Genomic DNA, 17,488 nt, shown 5'->3' on the forward strand with positions numbered 1-17,488 from the left:
TCTCTGTGTCCTTTGAGTTGGGCGTCAATTGTATTTCACTCATTCTTCAACAAAATATTAACTTTGAAATTAGATGACCACGTCAAACAAGACGCATTTAGCCTTAATTTAATCCCTTTCCTTCTCTAAAATTTAATCCCACACTAGGGAGCTACAGAAAGTTATCACTAACTCTGCTGTTTAACTTAGCCATTTTAAAGTGGCTAGCCTCCCTCGCAAAAACCCCTTTGGCTTGTTTTGGGAAAATACCACACACTGCTTTTTCAACTAGTTTTTCTCTTTGTGTGGTCAGTATTTGATTGGCTAGCCAGTGGTAAAATACTAACTGTATTCTTCCATGAAAACACAGTTCCACAAGGATATGAATCTTAGCAACAGACTGACAAACTTTTGCGCAAAGTCACAAAAATTTTCATGTGTTAAGTTCACCATCAAAGCGAGCACTTACAGTGTCTGAAAGTGACTGTATCTAAGTCACACACACAAAGCAGAAGAGAATGGACAAATTATCTGCTCGTGGAAAAATCCATCTAACTCAGGAGTTCTCAAACTATGGGGCAGGCCTCTCAAGGGAGGCACGGGAATGTGTCAAGGGAAGTACGAGGTGTGTGCATGTGTATGTGTGGGATGGGGCGTTAGAGCTCTCTGTCAGCCCCAGGTGGCTGGGCTGGGGCTCATGCAGGAGGGCCGTGCACACCCAGGAGGTGGAGATAAAGGGGACACCTGGAGCCCCACCACGCAGGCTCAGGCTCACCTTCTCCCCTGCCCCCCATTCCCTCACAGGGAGGCAACCTGGGCTCAGATTCTTCTCTGTCCCCACCCCCCATCCCTCACCTTCTCCATTCCCCCACCCATCCCTCATCTAGAGGGATGGCAGCAGCAGTGCAGAAGCAAGGGTGGCAAAGGAGCTCTCAGTCTGCTGTGAAAAGTGATATTGATGAATATCACTTTTCACATTGACACCCTTACTTCTGTGCTGCTATTGGCGCAGTGCTGCCTTCAGAGCTGGGCACCAAGCAGCAGCCGCTGCTCTCCGCTCTGCCTTCAGAGCTGGGTGTGGAATATGTACTTGAGGAGGGAGGGGGAGCGTGAACGAGTACAGAAACAAAGAAGGGGGGCCCAATCAAATAAGTTTCAGAACCACTGATCTAACTCAATGGAACTGAGCCCACTTACAGCTCCAGAGAAATCAGCCATATTTATTTTTATAGCAAGTCTAAAAAAAAATTTTTTTCAAGTCACACCCACTGCCAAGACAAATGCAAAATGTTACTAAAATTACATCAAGGGAACAACCAAGAGGTGATTATATGGATATGAGTCAGCAGTGTGCCCTTGTTGCCAAGAAGGCCAATGGCATTTTGGGTTGTATAAGTAGGGGCATAGCGAGCAGATCGAGGGACGTGATCGTTCCCCTCTATTCGACACTGGTGAGGCCTCATCTGGAGTACTGTGTCCAGTTTTGGGCCCCACACTACAGGAAGGATGTGGATAAATTGGAAAGAGTACAACGAAGGGCAACGAAAATGATTAGGGGTCTAGAGCACATGACTTATGAGGAGAGGCTGAGGGAGCTGGGATTGTTTAGTCTGCAGAAGAGAAGAATGAGGGGGGATTTGATAGCTGCTTTCAACTACCTGAAAGGGGGTTTCAAAGAGGATGGCTCTAGACTGTTCTCAATGGTAGCAGATGACAGAACGAGGAGTAATGGTCTCAAGTTGCAATGGGGGAGGTTTAGATTGGATATTAGGAAAAACTTTTTCACTAAGAGGGTGGTGAAACACTGGAATGCGTTACCTAGGGAGGTGGTAGAATCTCCTTCCTTAGAGGTTTTTAAGGTCAGGCTTGACAAAGCCCTAGCTGGGATGATTTAACTGGGACTTGGTCCTGCTTTGAGCAGGGGGTTGGACTAGATGACCTTCTGGGGTCCCTTCCAACCCTGATATTCTATGATTCTATGATTCTATGATAAAGCATGTATCAGCCCTCTTTCCCCCTCACAGCCATGCAAAAAAATCCAACACATTACTAAATTATTGAAATTAAATAAAAAATACATATTTCAGGTAAAAGAAAAGTGTGTTAAATTATGCCAATATCTAATCATTTTTTAAACCAGTCCAAAAACACTATTTGATGAAATAACTGGTAATTCTTTAATGTGAAGATTTTGTTTTCATTTTATGGATGTTTACAGGAATATCTTTTTTCTTCAAAATTGTTAAAACCTACAAAAAAGTTACTGACAGTTTTAAAGCCAGAATGTGATATGAAACTGAAGGATCTATGAATGGAAAGAGTTTATAAAAATCTCACATTCTGCTGAGAAGGCCAGCTTTAATACAAATATGCTGTAGAAAAAAATAGTGCACATTTTCTTTCAGCTGCTTTCACTAACAAAAGTCTCAATGTTTAGCTGATCTTACTTATTTTACTCCTTTAATCCAGTCTTTTAAAACTGACAAGTGCTAAGATGCTGTCCCTGTTTGAATTTGCCACATTAATGTGCAGTTTCTAGTACACACTTTTCTGAGTTAGTAAGGTTTGGAATTCCTGCTTAAAATTTCTGAGGAAATTATTCCTCCACCCAAAATTCACCTCATGCCCAATGTCTACCGTTACATCAAGTCGGAGGAATATCACTATTGTAAAGATTTTACTGTCTTTACTTAACAAGGATGATTTCTTAGGCCCAACTGAATAGGGACCACAACATTGCTAGCTTCAATCACATGTAATTTGGATTGTGCTGCTAACAGCATTCTAATATAGTTTCCCTGACCACAGTTACTATGGTTCAGTTTTTTTATTTAAAGAGCTTTTGAGACCCTATTAAAAGCATTGAAATATACTCTATTTGGAAACAATTTTGACCCTATACCAGAATTTTATTCCCCCTCACCTGACCCTTCTCCTCTTCCCTAAGAAGGATATTTAAGTGCAAATAAGATCTGTATTCCCTAGCAGTTCATGTTGTCTCCTCACATCCTGTGTTTGTGATGTCACAGCCATCAATACAGCAAATGTGATATAAAAACAAAAGTCTGACTTCAAAAAGGGGAAAAAAAGCAGGAACACATGAACCAAGGAACAAAGATGTTTTCATGGAAATGTCATTAGTAACAAAACACAGGCAGGGGGGAACTGAGAGGGTGGAGGTGGGGTGGGTGGGGAGAAGAAATGATGAAGTTAGAAGCAGAATTTATACCTACTACCGTGATTTCTTCCCCCCACCCCCTAAGTGATCCTTGAACCATCTGTGGATCTTTAAGAATGGGTTGCAATTACAGTATCTGTTTTGTTCTCAGATGTAAGGAGATCTGACCAGCGTGCTATGAAATATGAAGCTACATGTTTTCAGCAACCCCCTCCACCAAGGAGAAAAGCATCACTGACATATTCTGAGAGGAGTCCAATTCAAATCTCTGACCAGAAGGATGAGCACCATGGTGGGAGAATAAACAATGGCTGTGAAAAGACACAAAGAAAACTTCTAGGCAAAAAAAAAAATCCCAACACTCTAGATTTAAAGGTGCCTTGACTAGTTGCAAAGGAGTGTAGAGAACAGTGGATTTAAATCAGTGATTTAGAAATAAAAATCTCTTTTTAGCACAAAGTATTCTGGAAGTCAAAGACAGCAATCACTCAGTGACTTCTGATCTAAAGCTAACAACCTTAGCTAAGCCTCATTTTATGTTCCCCTATTTCAGTGCAAAACTCTGCAAAGACAGCACCTTTTATTCCTCCTTTAAAATATCAAAAAATATAGGAAAGTAGCTTTTTTTTTCCTCCTTGTAACCATTCATGATTTTCTCCTCTGCTTTTTATGGGTCATTATTTTTCATATGATTTGTTTTGAGAGAGTGACAGTTTACAATTTTGACACTGAATATCAAGTGGGGTTCCCCCCAATTTCATTTTTATGTCTTAATATATCAAATTTTTACAATCTAGGGGGAAAAAGAAAAAAGTGTGGGAAAGTATCCTCCTATTTCTACATAAACATGTATATTTAAACAATAAATGAAAAAAATAATTTAAAAATTTAAAAAACAAAATCTATTTTGGGGGATATTAGAGTAGAACAGCAGAAAGAAGAATCTTTCCTCTATAATAAAAGCTGGGTTGGGAAAATCCTATCTTTCTGTAGTAATTTACCCTTTAAATACCCTCAACTCAAATATCTGTGAAGTGATACCAAGAAATGACATTCTGTCACAAACATGACTTGCTATCAAGGAAAACCAAAAATAGAGATCTTATAGTAATACTACTTGGGTTCAGAATTAAGTATCAGCAGAAGGATATCTGCTTGCTTTGACTACTTCAAAATAAATGTTACTGCTAAGGTTTTGCTGCCTAGCACAATCAAGTATGTCTTTAAAATATTTTTGTTAACAACTCTCATCTATCAGGAAACACTAGAAATATACAGTCTGAAGTTTTGGTATATACCATTAAGAAAAAAAATCAAATTTTACATGGCCTAGAGTATTGGCTCAAATTAAGATTGTGTTTTTGAGGAAACGCACATTTAAATTATGGAAGGTATGCTGCTTGGATTGGAATATGCACAGAGTGAATCACTATGCTGAAGAGGTTACAGTTAGCAGTGTTCCATGGAAGACACCTCCTTTCTTTTCTTCAAAAGTACTAGGCAGATTATTTAACCTTCATGTTTTAACTTAGTCCAGTTGCAGATACCACTATTACATGTTATGTTATCACTAGCTCTTCTTTGTTCTTTTTTGACCTTGAGTGGTTTATTAATTCCGAGAGTGGTTTTTAAGCTTAGCATATGGTAAAATCTCAATGTACTTTCAAAACTTGATTATATAACCAGTTAAGGTTGTTAGGTGACAACAACAATATTACCTATCACATCAATTGCAAGATCCAAGCACTAAACTGTGGAGAAATGAATAATTAAGGGCATCATAAATCTTATACTGCCCTCATAACAGACAAGCACATTATTCTTATTGAGTGAAATCTTGATCCCAAGTCAATGACAAAGATTCCCATTAAATGGGTCAAGGATTTTACTCCCTAATTACAAAGAAATGCATATTTCATCTTAAACCAATCTTAACTCTTACCCAGGAATTGTTAGGATATTTATTTATCATTTATTATTATCTTGATTTCAGTGTCTAAATACTTCTTTTGGATGAATACCATTAAATGGTAAACATTCTTAGATATTTATCAACTGACAGTAGAAAGTTTGGTAAGTACTTGTAATTCATGTTTAATCAGAATATTGTTTATGTATTCTTTAATAAGAATCTATTTAACGTTTACCTTATGTATTCATGGTATAAGTATGACACTGCTCCTGCAAGTATGCACTTCATTGGACATGCACATGGATTTGAAGTTAGGCATGTGCTTAAGTACCTTCCTGAATATCAGAGCTTCCCACTGCACATCAGAAAATGTATCTAGATTTGCCAGATAGGTATGTTAGATATGCGCACCTAGCACAGCCAACATTAACTCCAAAAACTGATAGAAAGTGCAGGGGGCCTGTGCACCAACAGAGCTTGGGCCTCCTTTTGCCCCTTTTTCCAACCAACCAGGATACTTTGAAAGAGACAAGGGTCCTCCCCTATTTACTCATCATGAACTACCCTCCAATAACAGACCTAGATTTGAGGGCTTACCTTTGGATTGTGGCATAAAACGTAACTATTTTTTCTAATAGGGCCAACTCCAAGTGTTAAAAAAAATAAAAAGTTTAGCCCATTAAAATCATATGACTGCTTTAAAAATCAGGAGACTAAAAAAAACCCCACAATATATTTTGGGTTCTTTTTATTTGTTTTCTGATTTTTGAGGCTTTACAGTTCACATTTTCAAGCTTTAATCTACAACCATGACAGCTACAAACTAATTTTGTTAAAAATTAAAACCTGAGATTACCAGTCAGTCATATGAAATAGGGCTTTTTTAAAAAAATAGCTAGTATGTGAGATTCAGGATAAAATTGAGAGAGCTGGCAAGGGATGGGGGTGAGTTCTACCGCAAGATAAGAGAAATGAATGGTTTTGAATTTTTTGGTGTTTGAAACTCATCCATTGGAAAAAGTTGCCTCCCTCTCCCCTCGAAACCTTTATAGGGACATTGGGCAGTGAGATACTAGGTTGGGAGAAGGTGGTTTAGTTGCATAAATGGCCTTTGAAGCCAATCGTGTGGTACTTATTTTGCTGCATCACTTTGATGACCACCACTTGCTGATCAAGAAAGCTGAACACTGATGTTACATGTAGAGGATGTGGAAGCAGAGTGTGCAGGGATCAGTTGTGAGGGTTCTCATCCTCAATAACAGCAGTAGTAAGCAAGGAGAAATCATATGTAATGGCAGACTAACAGAAATTTTTAATCTCAACTTCATTGATTTCTCCCTTCAAGACATTAGGGTGTCAGCATCACAAACCCCATTCTCCAATTCCTCCTGTTAAATGAAAGATCAGTGTTAAACAAAAATTTCAATTGTCTACCATATAATAAAAGTCAAGACCTTCCCCCCTCCCCCAAATTTTTCATGCAATGCTGAAACCTGGTTACATGACACAATAATTGGCAGTCAATATCGCAGAAGCCAAAAGAGGGAGGGCTGCATCAGTTCTGTGGTTGTGCTGTTTGCATTAATCCTGAAAATGAAGAGATCTGCAAAAATGAGATTAAAAGCAGTGTGTGCATCCTTTATGTGAATTCCAGCATTGATAAACCAAACCTGGTTCTAACTTAATCCCAATGCCCCACTGTGCTATAAAAGTTCTAAGTGCACTGATGAAGGCTCTCACCATGGAGGAGTTGGAAGTGACTAAAATCCGCATTAATCAATCTTCTGAAGCAGCTGAGAATTTTACCACCACCAGGATGTCTATGGGACTATCCTAGATGGATATGGGTTCAACTGACAATGGCTGATCACATCTGTGATCTAGCATCTAGGTTCACATTGGAGGTTTAGCAGTTCCAAATTTTAACTGATGTCAGGGACCAACCCCTACTTCCGACAGTTTGAGATAGGAATACTATCCTGTTGGTGGCCAGGGATGCAAAGCAATGTCCTTCACCTCCCCAATAAGGCCTTAAATTTTCAACCACCAGATTTGTTTTGGTTGATAAGCCGAAATTTGATGTTCAATTTTAAGTTCCCCTCATTGCGAGGAAATTCCAAGTTACTTTATGGATAAAAAAATGAATGGGTTTGAACCATACTACATCTCACAGATACAAGACGACATCCACATATGGCAAAAACTAAGACTTCTCTGACTGCGTTTTGGCCACTGATACTGAGATACCAGAAGTAGGGGGAACGATTCAGGTCACAATGTTATTTGGATCCAGATCTTCCTGGATGAAAAGAACTAATTGGAAGAAATACTGTACTTGTGAAAAAATGTCAATGCCTCCCTTTGAAAAGGCAGTTTGCTGTCATAAGTAAGTTTTTTTTCAGGAAATTATCAACACTTGATAATGACAATTGGATAACTACCTAATCTTCCTCTTCCAGCTAAGATTATAGACCAGGTTGCTGCACAACAACCCTCACCGTATTTTGATGTCTCAGATCTCCTTAATCTTTATCAGTCTAGTGCAAATCTAGGAACAGCAACTCTCTCCATAATATCACTGCCTTAGTTCATGTAATTCTATACATCATCTGGTGGAATGGTATTTTGATATAGCTGGTTAGGTTTACAACTTTATAACACTCTTGCAAAAATGAGAGGTTTTTTGATGTTTAACATATATGAAGAGGTTGAAATTGGGCTGATTTTCATCTGCTATCAATCAATAACATGACCAAAGTTTAGTAGCTCTTGAGAAAAGATGATAGCCAACAACAGTTATTTTTTGCACGTTTCTTTCCCAGCCTTTCCCTGACTTGAAGTCTTAGATAGTCTCTTCCTTTATAACTACTCCAGCCAAAAAGTAAGGATGTCATTCTTCAGATAATGTGGTTCAATTTCTAATTGACTCGGATATTTAAAGTATTTTAATGGTCTATTAAACAAAGAGATGTACTGGTAGCACAAACAAAAAGAAATTAACATAAATAGCAGAAAACAACGGTGGTTATTTTCACTACAAATGAACAATTGTCTTGAGATATGTATAATATGATAGACATGAAGGTATTTCAAGCTCTTCTAAAAGAAAGAATATTATGTTAGCCCTTGGTTGGATTCTCAAAAGCAGATAAACTGATCTCAGTAATAACTGAAGCAGTCCCATAAAGAAACAGGTGAAAGCTAACATTTTATCTATGAAGGCTATATACTGAGAGGGAGATACTATAGAAGCTACACATTTTTCTGGTTTCCATCTAGTGAGCAAGCATCTTCTACCAGATAAGCTTCCAAATTCCATTGCTCTCCAATTGCAGGTAAATTAGAGTCCATTAAGAATGAGAAAAGAGAACCTATTTTGTCTCATTTACCTGTCAAGGCAAATAGCTCAAAAGAGCACTCTGTAAGAACATTTTCTATCTTCTCATACCATCTTTACTGTTTGAATAACTACAGGTCAGAGGATGTTAATGTCTCTAAAAATTTTTTTTTAAATTCATTAATCCTATTCACAAAGGTAAAAAAATTGGCTTCTACTTGTCAATTCCTCCCATTTACACCTTGAATATTTGCCAGCCAAAGGATTATTGAGACCTCAGTGTTCAGATATCGAAGTGATCAGTATTGATAAATACTGATTTGTATGTGAATTATGTGCAAAAAATGGGAAAATTTTATGTGGCTTAACCAAAAACTAACTGTATATTAAAGTAGTATACTTTTTTCTTTCAGATAACGTCATGGTAGGAATTAAGAAAAGTTTCTATATCAGCATATGAATTTTTTTCATTTTAATTCTGCTTTCACACTAAAATTGGACAAAGTAATTTGATCTCACAGTAATTTAAAAGATTGGTATAAGAATAGAGAAAAATATGAGAAGAAAACAGCACTAATTAGCTTTAAACAAAATTAAAAATAAGTGTCTATTATGTACCTTCCTGAAGAGTTACACTTGATCTATGTCAAAATCCTTGTACAGAGAATTACTGCAGTCATTTTTGGTTTTATTTCTACACAAAGATCAGGGTGGATAAAAATCAATGATTTAAAAAAAATCGTTTTTTTTTAAATATGATTTTTTTGATAAAATATTTTTTGAGGAAAAAAAACCTATCTAAAGATAGTTTTAATTAAGATACATTATAGCTCAAAAATATCTCATCATGGAATAGGGATTATAAATTCTAATTCTAAAGTATGAGACAATACATTCATGTAATGTTTAAGAAAAGTTTAAATGAGTTCCAATAGTTCATGGATTAGGGACTCAATTTAATGGGGCTCCAGGGCTTCTGTATAGATTATTTAGGTCAATCTTTCTATCTACCCAATGGGACTCAGTGCTCAGTCTAGAAGATACCATCAGCGATGCTTAGTTTTGCAGTTCTCAAACTGTGGATTTGTGTCTCCAGAGATAACATGCTTGTTAACAGCAAAAATGTTTTTAAATAAATAACTAATATGTAGAGGTGAGAAATAACAGACCTCAACCCTATTGTCCCTCTGCAAATTTGTATACGGAGAGTCAATCCTTTACCTCTCTCTAAAAGTGCAAAGTTTCAAAAAGTTCAATGAATAGAAGATTTTTGGGGGCGGAATCGATCTGGACAAGGAGAAGTCTGGAGATAAATTTGAGAAGGGAGGGACAGGCAGTAGAAACAAAAGTGAAACTGTTTGAGCAGCATATTCCAGAATTCTTGAGGCCTTTCTAACTGTAGACTTCATTGATTTGAGATCTACCATACCATTCTCTCACTAGAAGAGAAAACCTATAATGGCAGCAGGCCATAAAAGAGACCCAGTTCGGGAATATTTTAATGAAGTTCCTCTACCTTTGAAGAATATGTATTAAGATTATAACAACCAACAAGAATGCACTTTTATATAGAAATCCATGATTAAATCGAGTCTTCCTAACTAGTGATTTAAATCAAACCTACCCTGTTTTGGAAGTTAAAATATACCAATGTATGAACAACACATCTCAGAAACAGACCCTAGAATACCCTCCTACCCCATATATACACTTCAACTCCTTTCCACCAGCTCCCACTTAGCCTGACAGCCGCCACACATATCCCAGCAGCCCTGAAATATATCCTGCTCAACACTTCAGCCATACTGGCCACAACCTCCAACATCCCCTTCTCCCCCAACATTCCAGCCCTCAATCCCACACACACACAACCATGTTCCACTTGCTCCCCACCCACACGGCCTCCCAATATTCCCCACTCACCCCATTGCACAGCAACTTGCTCCCAGGACCTTCTTGGCTGTGCACCTTCCTCCGCACTTCCTGGCTCAGTGCTCCACTCCTAGGATTGCCACTCCTGATCCCGCTGTGATGGAGGAGCAGCTGGGCCAAATTTGAGTAAATGGCACTGCCTGCTAAACCATGCACAAGGTTGCAGCACCACTCAGTTTTATTTTGTTTTTTTTCCCCAGTAGCTGGGGGGGCCCTTGAGATGGAAGCCCTGTGAAAGTGTTCCAAGTGCACATTAGTTAAGATAGGCCTGCATGGTAGAGGCTTTGTGTGTGTCCCCACATCCCCTTATCGGGATCATCTAATCTTCCCCCTGCCAGGTTGTTCTATATGCCTCTATTCCCCTTCCCCCCATACCAGGATCCCCCGTGTCAGGAACTATGTGCACTTCCCCCTACTCCCCCAAGTTATTTGTCTTCTTTCTTTTTGAGATATAAATCATTGAGGGTATCAATCTTTTAAACTCTATTGGGAGGACAACAGACAAGATTGAGTAGTGTGATGCTAGTAGGTGTTAATGGGTGCCACCAACTAGTCCTTTTATCTATAGTCAATTACAGAGGTGTTTACAGCTGTGGCAGTGCTAATCAACTGTCAGGGTTCCATGTGTCCCACATTTTTCCCCTTTCAGTTTCCAGATTTTCCCTAACAGCAGCAGAGAGTTCTGACCATGGAGGTCTTAAAAATTTTCTGAAATTCTGGATTGATTGGATAAGAAGTTAAAAAGTTATTTCATTACAGACAGACAACCATTGAGCAAGCTCTGTCTACCATCAAACCTCAATGAACTAAAGATTTCTTAATACGCTAAGAGCTCTGGACAATAAGGGGCTCATATTATTAGAAAACCAATTTATAGCCTCCCTCCTCTTAACCAGGAGATGTTGGCAAAGCTGGCTGATTAAGACAACCCTCAGAGAACATATCACCCTTCACATAATAATGGTTGTTAACAAGGGTTCAGATGAACATACACTGACTGGATATAGGTAAAATGGATTAAATTAAGCAAGGGAAAATTCTAAGATTGAGTATCAGGAAACTGCTCTCCAAAAAGTAAGATCTGTTAAATTAGGGAAAAACCAACCACTTTAGTCATTAAACCCAAACTGGAGAACCCACTGGATATAGCGAAGAAACTTGCACTGGCAGGGGAATGGATTATTGATCTATTAAGACTTTCTCCCTCTTTAACTTCCATGTGTGTACGAATGGATTTGTACACATCTGTAAGAGATCTTAATTTCTCTCTTTCAAAAAAGATGCAAAATTTAAAGAGGATTTTTTTACTTAGAGGAAAGAAAAGAATTATAAAATCAACTGTTGCTGCTAAAGGGAGGCTACACCTTCCCAGAAAAAAAAACATTGAAAGCTGTTCTTGACACAACCTGTATACATTTTAAAGGGACATTAAGCATTTGGGGACTCCAATACTCTAGTTTCCATTTCCAAACAAGTTTTTTTAGTTACTAATTCGGGTCTCTCAAAAAATTCTATAACTGAATTTTATTAACCATGACGAAGGATAGATGAACACAGGTTGTCTTTATAACGTAAAGCATCAAAAATATAGAAACATTACACCTTCTATTTCACTATGAAAAGGATGCTAAGCATGGAATTTGTAGAAAGGGCCACACAACTTTAATTTTCACAGCTGATGCCTATTTCCCACCTCCAGACAATAGGGGGGGTTGGACCAATGAGAAGTGTTGATTTTTATTGTACCCAATGTAGTTGGTAAATGTCACAAATAAGACTATCAAATATTATATTAATAGTCATTATTCACTGTAACAATTGTTTACTCTCCCTCCCTCCATACTTAGATAAAAGTAATGTGGGCAATATGGCACTAATACACAATGTGGATCCTAATTTCAGCAAGTTACACAGTAACAATGGAGACTTGGGACATATTAAAAGACAAAATGTTTTTGCTTTACAGACCTTAAATGATGACATATGTTTAGCACATCACAAAATGTAACTGTAATATTGTTTCCAATTACAACTAAAAATAGATTAACTGTAAAATCTTCACACTTTCACTATATGTTATAATTTTGCAGTTTAACTACAATATAGCACATATTACCTTTAAACAGGATTGAAGCACTTAACACTCCTATCTAGCCCTTGGGGGAAAAAAAACAGAATTGGTAAACAAAAACTGAAATAACTACATAAGTAAAATAAAAATATATTTTCATTATAGCTAGGAAAGCAAGCTGCTCATACAGATTACATTCTCATTTTCACGGTCTTCATAGTGTAGTACTTTCCAGTGTTACTTCTTGATTTAAAATAAACTATTTTATTTTATTGCTGACCCTTTAGAAAATCAGCAACAGTATTTTGTACAACTTCTATGAAAGTTGGATAGATGGTTTGCTGTACCTAGACACATCAGCCTATAGTATTACAGAGTTTACTAGGTGGAGAAATGAAGCACTGAACAAATTACAAGCAAAAATATTAACCAAAAAGAATAAAATCATCTTAAGTAAGAGATGCAACTCTTGTAAGGCCCCAGTTCGCTAAAGCACATGCTTAAATTCTTTGATGATCAGCACCAAAGTGCAGAAGGGGAAGTCTTAAAAAATACTGTAACTGATGTCAACTCTTAAAGATCTAAGGCAAGTGTGGAGTGATTAGTTTGGTGCTTTTTATTCCTACAAATTCAGCAACTACATACAGTCGATTTACAACAGGATACAAACTATATTATGGGGTGCCTGTATTTTATCCTCTTTATTTTATATATTTATACATATATGCAAACACAGAGAAATGTCTAGTGGTAGCGTACTGACTGGGAGTCACAAGACTAGGGTTCCATTCTCATCTCTGTTGTGTGATCTTAGGCAAGTCACTCCACCTGTCTCCATGTTTCTCTTGCCCTCCACCCTATGCCTTGTCAATTTATATAGTAAGCTCTTCAGGACAGAAGCTGTTTCACACTACGTGTGTGTGCCCAGTACAATGGGGTCCCAATCCACTATTAAAAATACAAATACATAATGCCTATTGTCTTTTAAACTCCCTCTTCAACTTTATTATCATGTGGGTTAAGTTTAACTTAAATTTATATCTGAGAGAAACATAAAACTGACACCAATTTGAAATATTTCTCATATGACAAGCAGAAGCAACAGTCAAACTCCATCAAAAATGTTCATGGAAACAACTTATTTTCTGGCACTGTCCCTTAAAGCCCCGTGACAAAGCACTCCAAAATGGAGAGAAGCAGTGTTAAAATATACAAATGAGGAATTATTTCTACAAAAAAGTGAACTAAAATAAGCCATCAGTGGCTTAAATATAATACATTAAAATATGCCTAAAATGATTAATTTTAGAATTATCAGTCCAGAATAGTGTAATCAAGATTCAGAAACATTTACAAATAAAAACTGTAGTCTTTGCAACCTCCAATTCACCTGTCTGCAATGGAATATGACCACAGCAATGCCAAAGTTCCATTGTGCCTGTGTACAAACATATAATCTGTGACTGTCTCTTCCCCCAAAGAGCTTACAGTGTAAAACAAGACAAGTAACAGGTATATGAGACAAACAAGAGGGTCAGGAGGAGAGCAGTGGAGACAGAGTAGCAAATACAATCTGACATGCACCGTTCTGCACTGACTGCAGCTGTCCACCTGCATTGCCATAATCAGGTTGCAGTCTGCTGTATGCATTATGGAAGAGGTGAGTTTTGAGAAGGTACCTGAAGGAGGACCAGAGAGGGGAATCTTTCTAGCAGTCTTTCATTGAAAGAATGAGTAGAAGTTGCTCAGATATAACATCGCATCACTCCATAGCCAAAAACTGCATCTCTTGATGCACATGCAGTAATTAAATCATACCAGGTGAAAAAATGCACACGAGCTTTATCTCTCTCTTCCACCAACATGTTCCCTTCTCTATCCCAAAGACTGACTACATCCAAGGCAGCACAGGTTCCGACATTGAAAAAAACAATGTGCTCCTTCACCTGAATAGGCCTCCCAAATACAATCTAGCAGACTAGAGTTACCTTAGAGGTTTTGGTCACCATCCTTGGCTCTTCCCATAACAAGACGACCCTAAAGACCAAAAATCCTTCATTGTTTCAAAGCTGAATTTTAAAGTTCTTTAACAGTCAAAGGCCACATGCTGTGTTCTTTTTTATTCTGAGTGGAAGAATAAACCTGGGCAGTGATAGTATTTCTTGACCAAGACGAAACCTTTAAACTACTGGAGAAAGGAAGAAAAGCCTCCCTATACCGTGGAGAACCAGAAATAGGTTGGCAGTAAAGAGAACAGAGCTGCCAAGCTAATTTACCCTATTTGCAGAAAAGCAGCGACTGGGAAAGGGTTTTTAAAGTCAGCAACCCCATGGACATAGAACTCCAAGGCTTAAAGAGAAACTGGCAGAAAGATCAAGGGATGTAGAAGCACTGGGTAAAATACCAAAAGCACCGGCATCACTTAGAAACCTATATCCCAGTGACTTTAGATGGGACTTTGGCTCTTTTTAAAATTGTATCCAATAGGTTTAACAGAGACAGAAGGTATAAATGCCCACATGAGAGCTGTGACCCAAATGGAGTCGCCTGAGATTCCAAAGAGTCCTTGAGGGCTACCAATGCCTTCCTAAAAGCCCTATATTCAAGGAAATTGATGTACATTTTTTTCCTCTGAAAAGAATCATTTCCTCAGGCTCATTCTGAACTCAAAATAAGGTCTTTAGTGTCCACTGTCCCTATTACAACCCAGGAGATCCACTTAACAGGTGACTCTTCATTAACTAACTGAATAGGGAGGCTTTCCACAAGGACAGGGGAATAAAAAGAGTCTTGTATGTTTTGGATGCATTGATTCCAGAGAGGATCTGGAAACTGCTGGAGAACCTGAAACCATAACCAGACAAGACAGAGGCAATATACGAGGATACTCAGTAGGTACAGCTTCTGTAGGACACAACAGCAGTACTGGGATTGAAGCCAGAAAAAAAAAACCCACAATGACGGTCAGAGACATTACCTCCTGTGACAAGGTCTCTATTTCAAGACATTTGGGGGTGGGAATGGAGAGATCTTTGTACACAAAACTGGTGCAGTGAAAAATGTTCCAGGATCCATTTGTTTCACCTTAGAAGCTGGGCGATTAAAGAGTCTGGTGAGCATACTGTTTAGGTTGACAAGGGAGGGTGTCATTTATCAATGGACAAATTAGAACTGCATAAGGTTAGGTGTCCTCCTTTGATGGCTCTTCTCAGGTAAAAGATGAAGTTGTAGGCTTACTTCCAGGCAACATACTGGTGTAATGTTTCTGCACAAATAGCATAAATCCTCTAGCACAGGGGTGGGCAAACTACAGCCCACGGGCCGGATCCAGCTCCTCGGGGTTTTGGATCTGGCCGAGGGATTGCCACCACCACGGGCACCACGCCGCTCCGGGAAATATGCGGTTACAAATGCAGTAAAGATAGCAGAGTTAGCAAGATTTCTTACTTCTTCTGAAGCAGTGGTTCTCAACCTGTTGCCCGCAAGCCGCTTGCGGCCCAATCAGCACACAGATACAACCCAATTCTGGGAAACGGCCAACGGGAGCTTTGGGGGAGGTATCCACAGGTGAGGGAAAGGAAACAAGCAGAGCCTTCGGCGTCCCCCCTCCACCCTCAGGCACTGCAGGAACATGGTGCCAGATGCTTCCCGGAGTGGCGCGGCATGCCATCCTGGAGTCGCTCTAGGTAAGTGGCACTGGACCGGAGCCTGAAACCCTCCTGCACCCCGCCTCCCAACTCCCTGTCCTAAGCCCCCTCCTGCACCTCACACCCCTCCTGCACCCCAACTCCCCATCCTGAGCCCCCTGCCACACTCCTTCTGCCCCTCAACTCCCTGCCTTGAGCCCCCTGCCGCATCCCCACCCCTCCTACACCCCAACCCTCTGTCCTGAGTCCTCTCCTGCACCCCTCCTGCACCCGAACCCCCTTCCCTGAGCCCCCCATGCACCACACACCCCTCCTCTGCCCCAACCCCTTGCCCTGAGCCCCTTCCTGCACACCGCACCCCCTCCCAAACCCCAAACTCCGCCCCCGCACCCCAACCCCCTGCCCCGGCCCTGCAAGCAATTTCCCCAGCCAGATGTGGCCCTCAGGCCAAAAAGTTTACCCACCCCTATTCTAGCAGAAAATCTTGAGAATAATCACGGTCCTTCTCTGGCGCCTCCTCAGGCTCTGAAATCTCAATATCAGCAGTTAAGTGAAAAAGGCTATCACCACCTTTGAAGATGAGAAGTAGAAAGATAACAATGCTCGCTCAAACCTATGGCAAATATCTCTTCTTAGTCTTCCCAAAGAAGATTATCACCACCAGAATATATCTGATCCTATGTAGACAGCATGACCTTGGGCAGAGTAACAGCTGCACAAGAACGATAATCAATGTACTTTTTGGAGAGGAGAGGGGGATGAGGGAGAAGGACTTGAATTGACATTTCCTGTAGTAATTAAGAGGGAAGCCAAGTCAAGAAGGAAAGAGAGGTAGGGTTAAGAATTCTACAGGCAAGTTACAAATGCAGTAAAAATAGCAGAGTTAGCAGGATTTCTTACTTCTTCTGAAGCAGAGGGTTTCAATCTGTTGCCCGCAAGCCGCTTGCGGCCCCAATCAGCACACAGATGCAGCCCATGGGACAGCCTCAGAGACATACAGGTAGTATTGGACGCAGTCCACAATGGTAAATAGGTTGAGAACCACTGTTCTAAAATAACAGTAATAGTAAAAGTAATAGGCCAGTCATAGTTACTTGAAGATACTCAGGTCAAATATTCCTTAACAGCAAGATTGGTAAAAAATGATCTTGCCCCAGAATTCAGAATCCTGAGTGTGACAGAGGAGGAAGGCCAAAGAAATACAGGACCTGTGGGTTAATGTTACATTCCAAAAGTTAAACATTTCTTGCCCCCCTTTTCTTGGTTTATTGCCCTTTTAACTCCCGTTAAGTAACCTTTTCTTTACTCTATTCTAGAGAGGAAGGAGAACTCCTTTGGGGGGAGGGATAGCTCAGTGGTTTGAGCATTGGCCTGCTAAACCCAGGGTTACGAGTTCAATCCTTGAGGGGGCCATTTAGGGATCTAGGGCAAA

General features: G+C 39.4%; 1 protein-coding gene across 6 annotated transcripts in view; it reads right to left on the bottom strand.

Annotated features, from left to right (window-relative positions):
• Nucleotides 1-17,488, bottom strand: part of ASXL3 (ASXL transcriptional regulator 3) — a 149,109-nt gene that overhangs the window by 98,136 nt on the left and 33,485 nt on the right. For 4 of the 6 annotated variants that reach the window (XM_038388669.2, XM_038388672.2, XM_043507901.1 and 1 more), the window contains one exon: nucleotides 10,387-10,389. The exons of 1 other annotated variant lie outside the window; for it this stretch is intronic. In XM_038388669.2, coding sequence (XP_038244597.1) covers nucleotides 10,387-10,389 — 3 coding nt within the window. One more of the 6 variants, XM_038388675.2, reaches the window with a different exon arrangement.

The sequence above is a fragment of the Dermochelys coriacea genome, chromosome 2 (genome assembly GCF_009764565.3).
Source record: "Dermochelys coriacea isolate rDerCor1 chromosome 2, rDerCor1.pri.v4, whole genome shotgun sequence".
Lineage (NCBI taxonomy): Eukaryota > Metazoa > Chordata > Testudines > Dermochelyidae > Dermochelys > Dermochelys coriacea.